Genomic DNA, 15,234 nt, shown 5'->3' on the forward strand with positions numbered 1-15,234 from the left:
GTATGCTTTACTGTCTTTTCCTCAGCTTGTGATGATGAATGCACAGGAGTTCTTCTCAATGACTTGGATCAACTAAACCAGATGGTTATGAGTGTCAATCTCAGTGCCCCACTGCCTGCTCCATATAAAATGCTGTATGGTTTTGAGAACACAACACAGGAATTAAAGGTATATTCACAGTAGAGATGCACAACCCCTCAGACAGCTGCTTCAGTACAGACTAGCAGCTATTCACTCAAACTTACAGCTATGGTTAGAGGTAGGGAAGAAGAAAAATTAAAGGTTTAATTACTTCAAACTTGTCACAGTTGGTAAACAGTTATTGCAATTATTTATTTTGACTTACTGTAATAAGTTAATCATTCAGTGATAATTTATGTTTGTGCACCTACATGCAAATACGTTTCAGTCAAGAAAAGAATGAAGTTCTATTAAAAATGAAATAGAGTTCTTTTAACAGTTCATAAAACAGTTATATTGCAGCATATATTGTCTATCCTATGTTAAACCCCCTGAGTTTTGGAAGGGTGTGACAGTAGTAATTAGTGTAAAAAAACTGGTGTATTCCACAGTGAGAAGCATACTTTGATGTTTCTTCTTTCCATTATTTCTGAAACACTTAAATCTATAAATTAAAATATTTTTGCAGCACTTGTTATCACCTCAACGAGCACCAGAGAGACTCCTTCAGTTGGCAGAGAAAAACCTGGAAACCCTTTACACAGAGATGAACGAACTATTGAAAAGAGTGAGTCCATAGGGTTGTGGGTTGGTTCTGGGGAAGCTGTTCAGTAACAGAGAACATTCGTTTTTGGAGGTGAATTTAATATGGTTGAATGGATAAAGTATAAAACACTTTTCAATCAAATGAGATGGTTTGAACTCCCATCCCCCAGCAGCTTGTTTTTAGGGGCCAGTTTATTGAGATATAGTCTCAGCACCCAAGAATGAAAGGATTTTAAAATGCTATTGCTAAAGCAAAGAGACTCTTTGTTGTGGCAAATCTGAACAAGTCTCAAAAGGACTGCTGACAAAAGCAACAGTGGCTAGACTGTGAGATTATTACCTTGCTAGTCTCATGTAGCTGAAGTCTTGGTTGGTTGATGCACTCAGCAACTGAATATGTGAGTTTCTCTCATTTCCCCCTTCAAGTCAGTCCTCCCTCTCAAAAAGCTTTTGCTTTGTTTCTGCATCAGCAAACTCATCCCCTAAAAACTCCATATTCTCTTTCAAACCTCCTGGGTCTGACTATCTCAGTGAAATAATACAATGTGTTTCTCTTGTGGGATTGCCTGTCACAACACACGTACCAGAAGTTCACTCCGTGAATTCCTCTGAGTTATAAAGTGCCCAGGCAGTCTCAAGGCATATTACAGAAAAAGTTCTGCTGTTTCTGCAGTTCAAACGGTAAAAAAAAAAATCCAGTTGCTGTGGTTGCTTGTTTCTCTGGTGGCTGTAGAAGAAATGGCAAGCTAAATTGATTCAGGTTCTGGGCAGAACTGCACAGCAAGGCAGTATATTCTGGTTTCAAATCATATCTAGTTATCATTCAGAGTCAATCACTGGAGTAATCAAACATTAGAACTGTATTTATAGGGAGAATTCAATTTAAAAAAAAATCCCTTTACTTTAAAAAAAAAACCTTTGAGGAAAGTGACAGTCTCCAGGAGGCCACTTCTATGCACTAGTTATTCTTTTTTATTGGGAAAGTTTTTATTTCAGTGCAGAATGTAGTTAGGTTATCAGGAGACCTTGAAAGGAAAATAATATAAAGTATGCCACCTAGTGGTAAGAAAATCCAAGAAAGGGAATTATTATAATGCTTGATGAAACTCAAACTTCTTAAAAGTTTGCACACCTGATATGATGTTCAGCAAAGTAGTTCATCTGCTTTCTGTACTTTCATAAGCACACACTCAGGGTACTGTGTGGTGTACTTTTAACACATACAGCTAAGAATAGGTATCTGGAGTTTGAAAAATTCTAATTCATTTTAAAATCTTACCCTAAAGAGCATCATTGTAACCTTAAGACATTTTGAGTGGGTTAGCTTTTGTAAATTATCTATATTATTTTGTAAATTTCTATTGAATTATGGTGTGTACTTCCATGCATGTTTGTGTGTGTAAATCTTTGCTGAGTTACAGCATGTAAACTTAGAAAGTGTGTGCATGTATGTATACCACCAATGCTAAAATGAAGGAATCTTATTCATTGTCTCTTCATTCATCTGTGCTTACTCCCCCCACCTTACAAGGGGACTGGGCATAATTAAAAAGCCTTTGATCTTAAAGACCTTCTATTAAAGAGGACCCTATATTTGAAAGCAGAGAAAATGACACTTCTTAGATTTGGTTTTCTCAAGTTGTGAACAAGTTCCAGGAGTTGTGAGCATTCTTTTTTCTTCCTTTTTTCTTCCCCTTGAAAATTTTTTAAAAAGGGATTCTTTTCTTGAAGGGATAACCTTGAAACACGAACGAAGAGTTCAGTCTGTGTTGGCTTGTTGAATCTATAGACAGAAATAATAATTCTCAGAAGTGTGACCTGTTTGATTCATCTTAGTCCAGGGTATGTGAACACTGCCACCCTGCTACTTTGCTTCTGCCAGAGGCCTACCATGTTGTTTTTTTCAGACCTGCCTTGCTGCCTGTGTCTCTGGTTCTTCAGTTATCCCCACAATGGGTAGTTAATTGGATTGCAGTTTGTCGTCTTAGCATTGGGATTGTAAGGAGGTGCCAACTGCTAACTTTGCTCTTCAGTGGGACGATGGGCCCAGCTAGGGGGAGTGTGTGGGGTGAGAGGAGGGCTGTTTTCTATCATGTAGCATTTGGGAATGTAGTTACTATATAAAGACATGTCTAATTACCATGTGATGGCTAGTGCCAAGAATAAATTATAGGGCTGCAAATAATAAAGCATCTTCCTCCTTCCTTCCTATAATCTGAAGGTCACAGAAACACAAGAGAAAGGTGCTAGGGAGCATATTAAGGAGGAAGTAGAAAGGTGGAAGTTGCCATACATTTAATGTAAAATGTAGAAGAAAATGCTATTTCTTGTTTTTGCTCTGTCAGTGCCTTTTTTATTCTTTCTTCACAGATAGTGTAGCTCTTATCCCCCATCTCTCCCCATTGTCTTCCATCTTGTCCACACTACCAATTCATTCATATCCTCATTAGCTAATTAGATTTTATTCTTTTCCCTCCACTTAATTGATTCCTTCTCCTCTCGCTGCTCTCCCTCCCTCATGCTCCATCCCTTCATTTTCTCATTCCATGCTCTGATTTCAGGAAGATTTTGGAGAGTGTTGGGGAAAACTTCCTGGTGCAAGTGCTGGAGCAGCTAACTAGGAGCCATGCTCTTCCTGACTTGCTGCTCACAAACAGGGATGAATTGGTGGGAAATACAGTAGTGGATGGCAACGTGGGCAGCAACGACCACAAGATGATTGAGTTCAGGGTCCTGAGGAAAGGAAGGATGGAGAGCAGCAGAATAAGGATCGTGGACTTCAGAAAAGCAGACTTTGACTTGCTTAGGGAACTCATGGGCAGGATCCCCAGGGAAGCCAATCTGAAGGGGAAAGGAATGTAGGAGAGCTGACTGTACTTTAAAGAAGGCTTACTGAGGGTGCAGAAGAAAACCATCCTGATGCACAGGAAGACATCAGGTATGGCAGAAGACCAGCTTGGCTTAACAGAGAACTCTTCAGTAAACTAAGCCACTAAAAGGAACCTTATAAGAAGTGGAAACTTGGACAAATAACTAGAGATGAGTATAAGAGTTTTGCTCAGGCATGCAGGGATAATGTCAGGAAATTCAAAGCTCAATTGGAGTTGCAGCTAGCAAGGGATGTGAAGGGTAGCAAGAAGAGTTTCCACCAGTATGTTGGTAGGAAGAAGAGGATCAGGTCCCTTACTAAAGTGTAGGTCCCTTACTAAATGGGGGAGGCAACCTTGTCACAGAGGATAAGGACAAAGCTGAAGTGCTCAATGCCTTTTTTGCCTTAGCCTTCACAGGCAAGGTCATCTCCCAGACTAAAGTTTGAGGAGGAGTTGAGCAGCCAACTGATGAAAGAACAGGTTAGGGACTATTTAGAAAAGCTGGACATATACAAGTCCATAGGTCCAGATAGGCTGCACCGGAGGATGCTGAGGGAGTTGGCTGATGAGATTGCAGAGCCACTGGCCATAATCTCTGAAAATTTATGGCAATCAGAAGAGGTCCTGGATGATTGGAAAAGGGCAAACATAGTGTCCATATTTAAGGAAGGGAAAAAGAAGGATTCTTACCTCAGTTCCTGGAAAACTCATGGAGCAGGTCCTCAAGGAATCCATTCCTAAGCACTTGGAAGAGAAGGTGATTAGGACCAATCAGCATGGATTCAGCAGGGGCAAGTCATGCCTGACTAACCTGATTGCCTTCTATGATGAGATGACTAGCTCTGTGAGTATGGGGAGACCAGTGGATGTGGTGTACCTTGATTTTAACAAGGCTTTTGATATGGTCTCCCACAACATTCTCGCAGGCAAGCTAAGGAAGTATGGGCTGGATGAATGGACTGTAAGGTGGATAGAAAACTGTCTAGAGCATGAGACTCAGAGAGTGGTAATCAATGGCTCGATGTATAATAGAACCAAGCTGTGGGGAGTAGTAGATATGCTGTAGGATAGGGCTAGGATTCAGAGTGACCTAGACAAGTTGGAGGATTGGGTCAAAAGGAATCTCATAAGGTTCAGCAAGGATAAGTGCAAAATCCTGCACTTAGGACAGAAAAATCCCATGTACCAGTACAGGCTGGGGGCTGACTGGCTGGGCAGCAGCTCTGCAGAAAATGACCTGAGGGTTACAGTGGACAATACACTGAAAATGAGCCAGTAAGAGTGACCTTGTTGCCAAGGAGGTGATACTGGGCTGCATTGGTAGATGTATTGCCAGCAGGTCAAGGGAAGTGATTATTTCCCTATATTCAGCACTGGTGAGGCCACATCTGGAGTATTGTGTCCAGGGTTGGGGCCCCCACTACAGAAAGGATGTGGACAAATTAGAGAGTCCAGAGGAAGGCAACAAAAATGGTGATTTAATAGCAGCCTTCAACTACCGGAAGGGTGGTTCCAAATAAGATGGAGCTAGACTGTTCTCAGTGGTGGCAGATGACAGAACAACTCTTTGTTCTGGTCTCAAGTTGCAGAAGGAAGTTTAGGTTTGATATTAGGAAAAATATTCTCACTAGGGGGGTAGTAAAACACTGGAACAGGTTACCCAGAGAGGTGGTGAAATCTCCATCCTTGGAGGTTTTTAAGACCTGGCTTTGGCTGGCTGGGATGATCTCTTTGGGGATGTTCCTACTTTGAACCAGGGGGTTGTACTAGATGACCTCCTGAGGTCCCTTCCAACCCTAACATACTATGATTCTATGATTCCCAGCATTTGCTTTCAAACAAGGCTATTTCTGTGTTTTACTAAGGTTCCTATGAGACCTCTACACAGCCAACCTGAGTCTTTCCCTTCCACCTTCCTTGTTCAAAGAGGTGTTCCTCAACTCAGAAAAAACCCTTCTCTCCTGCCTTGCCCATGAAAATCACAGTTTCCCTGCACATAAAATTGACACTAAATCTGGAGAATAAGAGCAGAGGCAACATTAGTTTCAAGCAGAGGGAAATACTGGATATAGAGCTAGGACTCTGCCTCTGAACAATGAACAATAATTATCCAAACACAGGCTGTTGTGCACCCTCTATTGTCTGCAGTTCATGAAGTATCGAATCACCTGGAGTTTGTTCCCAAGTGGCATCCAGGGGTTGAAAAAATGCTTTGCCAGGATTACCCCACAGTTCAATTCGATAGAGTTGCTTCTACCAGAAATCAGTTTAAACAGAAGACATAGGGTTGTGCAAAGACACTGCTGTTTAGATTGACTTCAGATTTTGGGGCAGTGTCCAGGTGTGATGGATAATAAGAATGACATACGTGGGTATACATCCTCTAGGCCTGTAGGACTCTCAGACCTTGAAAAACACCCCCTGTCCCTAAATTCTCAAATACGTAAAGAGAAGATGACATCAGACATGCCATGCTGGATAAGACTAGTGGTCCATCAAGATGATTCTCTTATTTCACCTGTCTCCTATCTTGGGTGACCTTCATATCTCACAGAGCTACAGAATTAGCTTCTTATCTAGACAGTCAATGTGTTTTCTTGAGCCTTAGAATGGAGACAGACGTCATCTTTGTGCTGCCATAAAAATGTATATGGTGGCACAAAATGAAAGCAAGCAGATGTCCTTGCCTTCTATCATGCCACAGGTGCTCAAATTTATGGCCATGACAAAAGGTAGTATTAAACTGGACCACTTTATGGCAGCCCACATCTGTTTGCTAATGGCAGAAGAGCTCAGTCAGTGTGAAGCTGCCCAGGCTCTCCAGCTTCCCTAGGGCTGGAACTCCTCAGGCTTGTGAGACCTGGTCCTGCACACCCAGAAACTCCCAGACAGAATCAGCCTCCTGCACCCTTGCTTTCCCATTTACCCAGACATGTCCCTCCAACGGCACATCTGGGTAAGCAGCGAAAGTTGGGATTTCAGGTACACGTGTGCAAGCAAGGGCTTCCTACTTACAGGCATGCACCCTGTGCAGTGCACAGGATATCTCTTTGTAGGAGATTTCTCCAGGTGTATCTGCAACCTCAGAGTTTGGGGATCTCCCATAGGAGGGGTCTTCTGTCCCCCATACAGCTGCCAGGAATGCACACTGGGTCATTGGCATACTTTCCTGGCAGCAGCTGTATACAATGGATGGGGGACACCCCCATTGGGACATCCCCCCACTTAGCATTTGCAGGTTCACCTGGGGAAATCCATTGCAGAGGGATTCCCCCGTGCACTACCCAGGATGAGTGTCTGCAAGTAGGGGTTCCCTGCTCACCCCAAAGCCCTGACTTTCACTGCTTACGCAGACACATCCCTGGAAGGGATATGTCCTTGCAGGAATGTGTCTGGATAAGCAGGGAACCTGAGGCAAGTGAATTACAGATGAATTTCTTCATTCTGGTTTATAAGCATGGAACAGGGAATAAAAGTTTCCCCACTCCATGGTGTCAGGTGTGCGTAGAGGAAAATCCTTTGCAGATTTCCCTGTTGGCACCTGCAAGTGTGGAGGGGGAACTCCCATTTCCCCCTCTGCACTTGCAGACATGCATGGGGAAGTCCTTCTGCAAGGGACTTCCCAGCATGCATATCTGGAAATGCAGGGTGGGGAGGGAACCTTGCTTGCAATTATGCCTGTGGGGAAATCCCTAAAGAGGATTTCTCCCGCTCCCAAAGATGGAAGGCAAAGCAACCAGGGATGTCTGTAGATGTCCCTGGAGCGTGATCAGCTGTGCTGCAATGTATCATGGAACAGCTGATCATGCATCACTTGAGTAAGATGTCAATTTCTAGCCTTAGAGCTTAAAAAATGTGATGCGATTATCCAGTAATGGAGCCTTAACTTGCACAGAAATGATATTCTAGTGGTCAGGACGAAAACAGACGTCCTAGTTCATGTTTTCTACACAGTTCCTACTTCTGTGTACTTACACTGTTTTTAACATGGATTATTATGAGGTAATTACAGTAAGGCAGGTCATGAAACTGAACCAAAATCACCTGTGGTTTAGCTGCACTGAAATGTATGTCATTTCAGTGGCAAATTTGGCATACTCATTTCAAGTACTGTAAACAATTATATTTTTAATGGATTTTCTATACAATTTTTGTACAATAGCAATAAAAAATGTTCCCCTGGGCAGGCTGGGTAAAATCCGGTGAGTACAATAATGATCTACACAGAGCCAGTTGGGACAAGATTAAGAGTTTTTTTTGAAGTGGCATTATTTTCCCCTAGCTACATGATTGCAGTGCTTTTATAATTGAGAACAGGGTTTACATAGCAATAGCTAGACAGATTTTGATCTTTCCTGAGATCACAGAAGATCTTCCATTTTTTTTCCCATGAGTTGGAAAAAGCACATTGCCCTGTTTCCTAGAATCTCTCAAAACTACTTTCTGGGAAATCAGGCCCCTCACTTTTCTCCATAAAGTAGTGTTTGCAGTTTAATATATTAAGTGTTTGGAAGACATAAAGTAACAATGGGCAAATCATCAAACATCATATTTTCAATTTGAAAACAAAATCAAGAATATTAAGATTTTTCCTCCTGGCCATGCTTTTCAGATATATAATTGATGTTCATCTTTATATTGGTGCTGTTATGATTCAATAAAGTCATAAATCACATACTTACTCATAGTTAAAGTGTGTTGATCACTCTAAAGTATTATATGCAAAATATTTCAAAGCACAATAGTTATAAGAGTAATTCTCCCGTCTCTTTCTCTTTTTCTTTCTTCCTGTATTAATGTATTGATTTGAAATACCTCCAGCTTATTGAAACCTCTAGCTTTTTATTACCCTTCAAGGAGGGTACACTGTACTTGGTCAACAGTAAATCACGAAACAGTGAAACCAGTGGAAAGCACAGGCTGTAGCATCCATTAAAATCTTTTGAACAACATTGGTTTAAACAAATTCAAAGAATATTCTCATCCTGATTCCCCTTGTTTATTCTGCCATATGACTAGGGTTTCCAAGAACCCAAAATAAAGTTTTTACATAATGGAAGAGGTAATAAAATTTAATTCTATACTTGAGCAGAGCATGTCATTTCCAGTACATCTGATCAATAATTCATTGATTGCCTTTTGCCTGAGGAAAGGTTTGCAAGCAGATTCAGCCAGTCGTAATATCTCCTGGTGCAGTGTTGTCATGTCCATTAATTATACTTTTCCTGATTTTTGGATCACTAGGCTACCAAGGTGACGGCAGATGGTGAACAAACCAGGCAGGATGCTGAGAGGACTAATGACAGAGCAAAATCCCTTGAACAGTTCATCAAGGGTACACTCCAAGCTGCAGAAGGTATTGAAAAAAGAAAAACACGCCAATTGTTCCTCAAGGAAACTGAAGGGTATTAAAAATAGGGACAGATCAACAATGAGAGAGAGAGTTCATTAGCTGAGGCATATCATGTGATTTGAGTGTCAGATTAAGAAACTTTAATAAAGTATCTGTAGATTTCTGCAATCCACAGGGTGCATTTCATAGCAATAGTTTGAGGATTGGTAATTATAGGCACAGAATAGCAGGACATTGATTGTGTTTCTCCAGGAATGTTCCAGTTCTTGAGGAATGCCTATTATATTAAACAACTAATGGGATGCCTTCTGCTTTGCATTCATTTATTATCTGAGGCAGTTAAAAAAAATCATTTGAAAAAAAAAGGTCTCATGTAGTTTTAGTGTTCCATTTTGTACTTTAAGGCAATATCTTAATTTCTCAAAAATGACTTTAAAAATACATTGCTGCTTGCTGCTAATGAACATCTGCTGCTTGAAATTTGCAAAGGACTCCTAGCTTCAAGCAGTGGAAGTGAGTGAGCTCTTCTCCCTTGAGGACATGATTCCCTGCACCTAAAAATGCAGTTGAGAATCATGAGAGAGAGGATCTGAGCCCACTTTATGCAGAACCTAAACACTGTCCACATCTATAAATCAAGATAAGGATAAAAACACTTTAAAATGCACTGTTTCTTAATCATTAACAGGGGTCCTAAGGACTCATCCTCTTTTCTTGTTAAAGTCTTCTCTGTGCGACTGATTTCTGTGGGGTTATATAGGTATTACTACAAGCAGTGTGTAGATGACTATTTTAAAAGAAAATCTCCATTATTTACTACATTTATTGTAGATTAATTTTATATTACCTTGAAGGTTATGAACCCTAGTATACATCATGTAATAATACTAATCCTTAGTTCAGATGATCTTGGAACCTGCAACGCTGGCATCCTGAAACAAATTTAAATCTATGTTAAAAGCAATATAAAAAAGCCCTCAATTTACAAAGAGGTTTTAAATAAAATTCAAACTGGGTTTCCTGCACCTCAGACAGAAATGAGTTTGAAGTCTGAGATGATGTATACATTTTGTCTCAAAGTTTCCATCCAGCATTTAGGCTTCTCCCCAAATGCCGCTCTCTTAGGTTTTTGGGAACAACTGGAAACAGAGTTAAGATTTGGGATGGGGGGAAAAGAAGGAGGAGGGTGAAGCAAATCAATGTAATGTCTCAGAAGTATAGTGAATAATTTTAAAAATCAATGTTTTTAACCAGCAGCTAAGTCAGTTTTTTAAATATGCTGACGGCATCTCTTTTTTCACTGCATGTTATTGTCTATTACCAGCTAATCAATACTCAGGATCCACTATCATTATGATACTTATGGACACTTTTTTTCCTTGCAGGTACAACAATACAAACCTGATTGCAATGGTTGTATGGATTGTAACTGATGTTAGGTACTAAATGTCATGAAATCATGAAGTTCCTGAAACCCTGAAGTTTCCTGATTAGTGAGGAGTTTCCTGTAGTTTTTTCCCTAAGTGGAACAATCCATTACAGCAGCATGCTCTTTCAATAAAAGTATTCATATAAAATAAAAAGATGAAGGATAATAGCTAGAAATAAAACACGCAAATGATTCTATTTACTATATATTCATGGTTGGAGTGCCTACGGCAAAGAAGGGCAAGAAGTACTATCCTTTCTTGCACAGTTCCCACTGATCCTACTAACAAGATGGCACCCTTCTGATTTAAAAGATATTCTCTCTGATGTGAATGCATTTATATAAGGATGGTGCATGAATTGTCACTTACAAAAAGCCTGCTACCATATGCATCAGTTCAAATAACTAAAAAAAGTATTTAACACAACAAATGTATTCCTAAATAGAAAAAAATGCTTATTCTGTCTAATGTACTCATATTAGTGTATGAGATAAACATGCAATGAGTTGCTTTTCCTGTGTATGTTTGCTTCATCTCTGCATACTCTGTTCACAAATCCTTTTCCATGGGGCGATTCAAAATATCTGTACCTCTGAGCAGTTTTAAGTAACCATCTTTGAAAATGTAATGCATCATTCCAATTTCTTTTTTTTCTTCAAAAGTGAAATGTATCCAAAATCAGACAGGGACTATCCAGTCCTTAGACCCTTGGAAAGGATGCAACTCATGAGGATTAGAAAGCTAAGATAAGGATCCTTTATAAGGAGATTTATGGCATTTGCTTCTAGCTCTGGTGCAGAGCTGGGCTTTGTCTCGTATTGTATTGTCTAGTCTAATAAAATATTAATGATTTCTTAAATTTATTATTGTAGCTTAAATAAATAAAAATAGGTTGCCTAGACCTAGCTTCAGGCCTCCAATAATGTTTTAAAATAACAGTCCTCACAGAGAATTATTTTCTGCTCCCATAGGCCTCACATGAACATACAGATTAACCCCCGGATATTCAGAACCACAAAATGTACTATAAAGATGAAAAGAAAGCTTCCCTCCCTAACTCAGCTCTAACAATAAATGATCTTTTCAGTGCACCTTAAAGTTCATATAATTTGTTGGAGGTATCCTGCCTTCAACCCATAGAGCTGCACCCAGAGTAAAAAAGGAATTCTATAAACATTCTGAAAAACATTTTGAAATAGTTTTGTTGCTAGTTTAGTTCAAGATGTACAATTAAATCTTCAAAAAGTCCTTCCAGGACTTTTTTCCCCCCTTAAGTGTCTTTGCCTTTCATTGAAAAATGGCACTCAGTGTCCCAAATCACTGAGGCACTTCTAATCATGTTGCCCATAGCTTATTCTAAATATACAAAGGTGTATTATGGTATAAAGACTTATTGGCACTAGTAGGAGATACCCTATATAGAAGTTTTGCCCTCTCAGGAGTAATGTAGCTAACCGAAGCACATGAACCTAATACTTCTGTACCATACCAGGATGTATTCTCAATCTCCCTCCTTTTCTCCATCTGTGTATATCTAAATATAAACACACAAATCCACTTGCTCTATCTCCATTTTCAGAGAGGGCTCTCACTCATTTATTCTTCCTGTCACTATTAAAAGTGCATTTTAAAAATAAAATACTTCAAGATAGTCTTTTAAAAGTCGCTCACATTTCATTTCTATTACTACTCCCGCCCATCCCCAAAATCAAGTGTTCGGTGTCCCAAATCATCCTGTGACATTCCAAAGGTTTGGTACAAATTTCCCCTATATATTTCTTCCCCTGTATATTAAGGCTCCTCACTTTAATTATTGTGCCTGAAAGTGAAATACAATAAAAGATTGGATGGTACATATAACATTTTCTCATTTGTTACTGATCATTGGATTAACTGCCCTTTATATTTCACAGCAGGAATACCTACTGCAAATTGCATTCCATTTGATGATGGCGATGTGCAGATGCTTAAAGCTTCTGTGTCATGTTTATTTACTAACTCTCTATATATTTTTGCCCCCCTGCAGCTGTAAATGAAAATGCTATAAAACTGAATGAGACACTCAGAATCCAAGACAAGACCCTGGAGAAAAGTCTTCAGAGTCTGCAGAGTGATATTGATAGAATGATGGCAGAGCTGCGGAGGAAAGAACTGAATGTGCAAGAAGGGGTGGCTCAAGAGGAACTAAAGTGAGTAGAAAGGCCACAAGTTTCAGCCTTACGACAGTGAGAGCTGAGTCTTTTCAATGATTTCAGTCCATTCCCGTGAGATTTTAAAACTTGGAATTACATAACTACAAGGAAAAAGAGATGCTAATATTTCACATCAATTTTGCAGCATGCAAATTTGGAGGAGTATTTACACCTGTATAAAATGATCTTTTAGCATTCATAAGCATATTTTGTATCATGTTTATATTGGTATAGGCAAAAAAGATCCAACTCTACATAAAAACTGAAAGCTTGATCAGTTACTGCTCTGTAAAACAAATGATGATACTGCCCTTCCTCTGAAAAGTATTATATTAGAGCTAAGTTAATGTAAGAATTATGTTATAGACATGATGGTCCAGAAATTGTGTGAGGGGCAAAGACTTTTTAGGGTGATATCTTTAATTCGACCAGCTGTGTAGTTGGGATAAATTAGACAAGCTTTTGAATGCAAAACATTCTTCCTCCGTAGGACAAGCTGAGGATTTGCTGCCTGAAAAGTGTCCCAGTAAGCATGGGGCTCAGCCTTGCCCCTACTACAGTGGTCTAATAAACAATATCACCCTTAGAAATCTTGCCCATCAGAGCTAGGTAATGCTTAATTGTTGATCCTGCAAGATTCTGAATACAGTGGCCTGATGCAACCAGGAACCTATGCACATGCTTGATATCCAAAGGAGTGGGATTTGAGTAATTGTGGATTGCCATAAATGTTGTCTGTAAAATATTTATCCAGGCCATTTCAAGAGGTATTAAATCTTACCGAATAACAGCTTAAATAACTTTTTCCTGGATACAGTTTTTATCTCTAGATGATGTCATAAAAAGTGACAGACACAACTTGATGGCAATGCATTCTGCGAAGGAAGGAGACAAAAATTGTCATCTTTTGAAAATATCTGAGAACTCCCTCCCTTCCAGAAAATAGTACATTGCAGGAAAAACAAAAGCTTTGAAATATACTGGTTTAATGGCACTGCAAGTCTTTTGACTACTTTGAAGTAATTACTCTTGTCGGCTGTTCAGGAAGATAACTTTGGACAGTGATGTATTCTGGTTGGCTTGATTTTGACCAAATACACAGAAGTAGCTGGAGTAGACTCTCCTCTTATTCACTGTGAAGCTCTAAATGCTAAGTGAAGAAGATTATTTTGATTATTTCCTTTGAAGTTCAGGGTTCGTGATGTTGCAGTCAAGAGAACTTCACTTTTTCCCTGCTTATTTTTATTGTTTATTTGGAAGTAAGACCCAAGGCTTCATTTGTCTTAGGCTACCAGAAGGGTAGACTAAGCACTAGCTCCTGGAATTATGTAAGACCTGTTATTTAGAAAGGTAAGATTCTAGCTCTTCTGTTTACAGGGAAGAGGTAGAAAATGAAATTTAAGGACTCAAATTCCAAGAGGCAAATGAAAAGTATTCATCCTAGTATTTTTTACAATTTCATGATTCAGTCGATATTATGATTTTCTGAGGCCTGATTTACAATGTTTTTTAAACAGTACCAGCTACTAATCATGAGTCTTCTTTCTGAATATTTTCATTCTGATGTTGGGTGGATATCCAGAAGAGCACAAGCTTAATATAAGACTGTTTCAATAACTGTGCCAATGATATAGGAATATCAGTAAATAAGACAAGAAATTGAACAAAATAAATCCATTGGTTTGTACTTGATTACCCTTACATTATAAGGAATTGCCCATTTACCTGCAAAATAAAAATAACACTTCTAAGAGAAAAGGTACTTTCCATTTTCTATTCCATTTAAGAACACATATTTCCAAAGCATGTTTTATGTGAAGTATTTTCATTGCTGTAATGGGTAGATCACAAATATTCTAGGACACTTGTGGCAAAAGAAAAAAATAATGATCTTAGACTGACTATTGCAGTTAGGCCTGAAGCTCTGCTCTGAGGCAACTTCAAATCAGGCATATCACCACTCTGTCCCCTACATTCAAGTTAATGGACCACTTTGTGCTAAACATCACATTTTAATGTGAATGAGAGAATGTTTTTAGACAAGTGTAGTATTTCATAAAAACTCACTTCAACAGTCAGATTCCAAGAATTAGTATAAAAAGGTCTTCCTTGAAGGATATTTTTCACCTCCTAAATTAGACCCAATAAAGAATTTTAATTAAAAAAACCCCCCAGAATCCTTGAAATAGGTCTATGATTCACTTGTCAGTTTTATTTTATTAAATGTGTTTTTTGAGAGACCTTCACCTTTTATTTAAAGAAAATATTTCTTATTTATAATTATATTACTGGATGTAGTGAGAGAGAGCTAAATGCCTAGATTTTGTTTCTGTTTTGCATTGGGGACTGGCAGAAATGCAGAAGATCTTTTGAATAAAGTGAAGAAATTATTTGGAGAGCCCAGTGACAAAAATGAAGAACTCAAGAAAGAAGTCAGAGACAAGCTGGCAGATTACAGTAACAAAATTGAAGATGCTCAGGCTCTGCTGAGAGAAGCTACCAGTAAAATTAGAGAGGCTGATCGCTTATCTGCAATCAACCTGAGAAACATGACAATGGTTGAAGTGAGTACTGAAAGGAAAATCCCTTAAGTATTTTGGAGGTCAGACCAAAATCTGGGAGCTTGTAGTCCACTAGGATCTCTTTAAAAACCATGGAATAAA

The 15,234-nt window shown here is 39.1% G+C and overlaps 1 protein-coding gene across 1 annotated transcript in view; it reads left to right on the forward strand.

Annotated features, from left to right (window-relative positions):
• The window catches only part of LAMA2 (laminin subunit alpha 2), a 434,604-nt gene that overhangs the window by 299,849 nt on the left and 119,521 nt on the right, over nucleotides 1-15,234 (forward strand). The window contains exons 34-38 of the mRNA XM_019538207.1: nucleotides 26-168; nucleotides 650-748; nucleotides 8,841-8,952; nucleotides 12,406-12,568; nucleotides 14,925-15,135. Of these exons, the coding sequence (XP_019393752.1) occupies nucleotides 26-168; nucleotides 650-748; nucleotides 8,841-8,952; nucleotides 12,406-12,568; nucleotides 14,925-15,135 (728 nt within the window). The remainder of the gene's footprint in view (nucleotides 1-25; nucleotides 169-649; nucleotides 749-8,840; nucleotides 8,953-12,405; nucleotides 12,569-14,924; nucleotides 15,136-15,234) is intronic.

The sequence above is a fragment of the Crocodylus porosus genome, unplaced genomic scaffold (genome assembly GCF_001723895.1).
Source record: "Crocodylus porosus isolate Cpor-Errol unplaced genomic scaffold, CroPor_comp1, whole genome shotgun sequence".
NCBI lineage: Eukaryota > Metazoa > Chordata > Crocodylia > Crocodylidae > Crocodylus > Crocodylus porosus.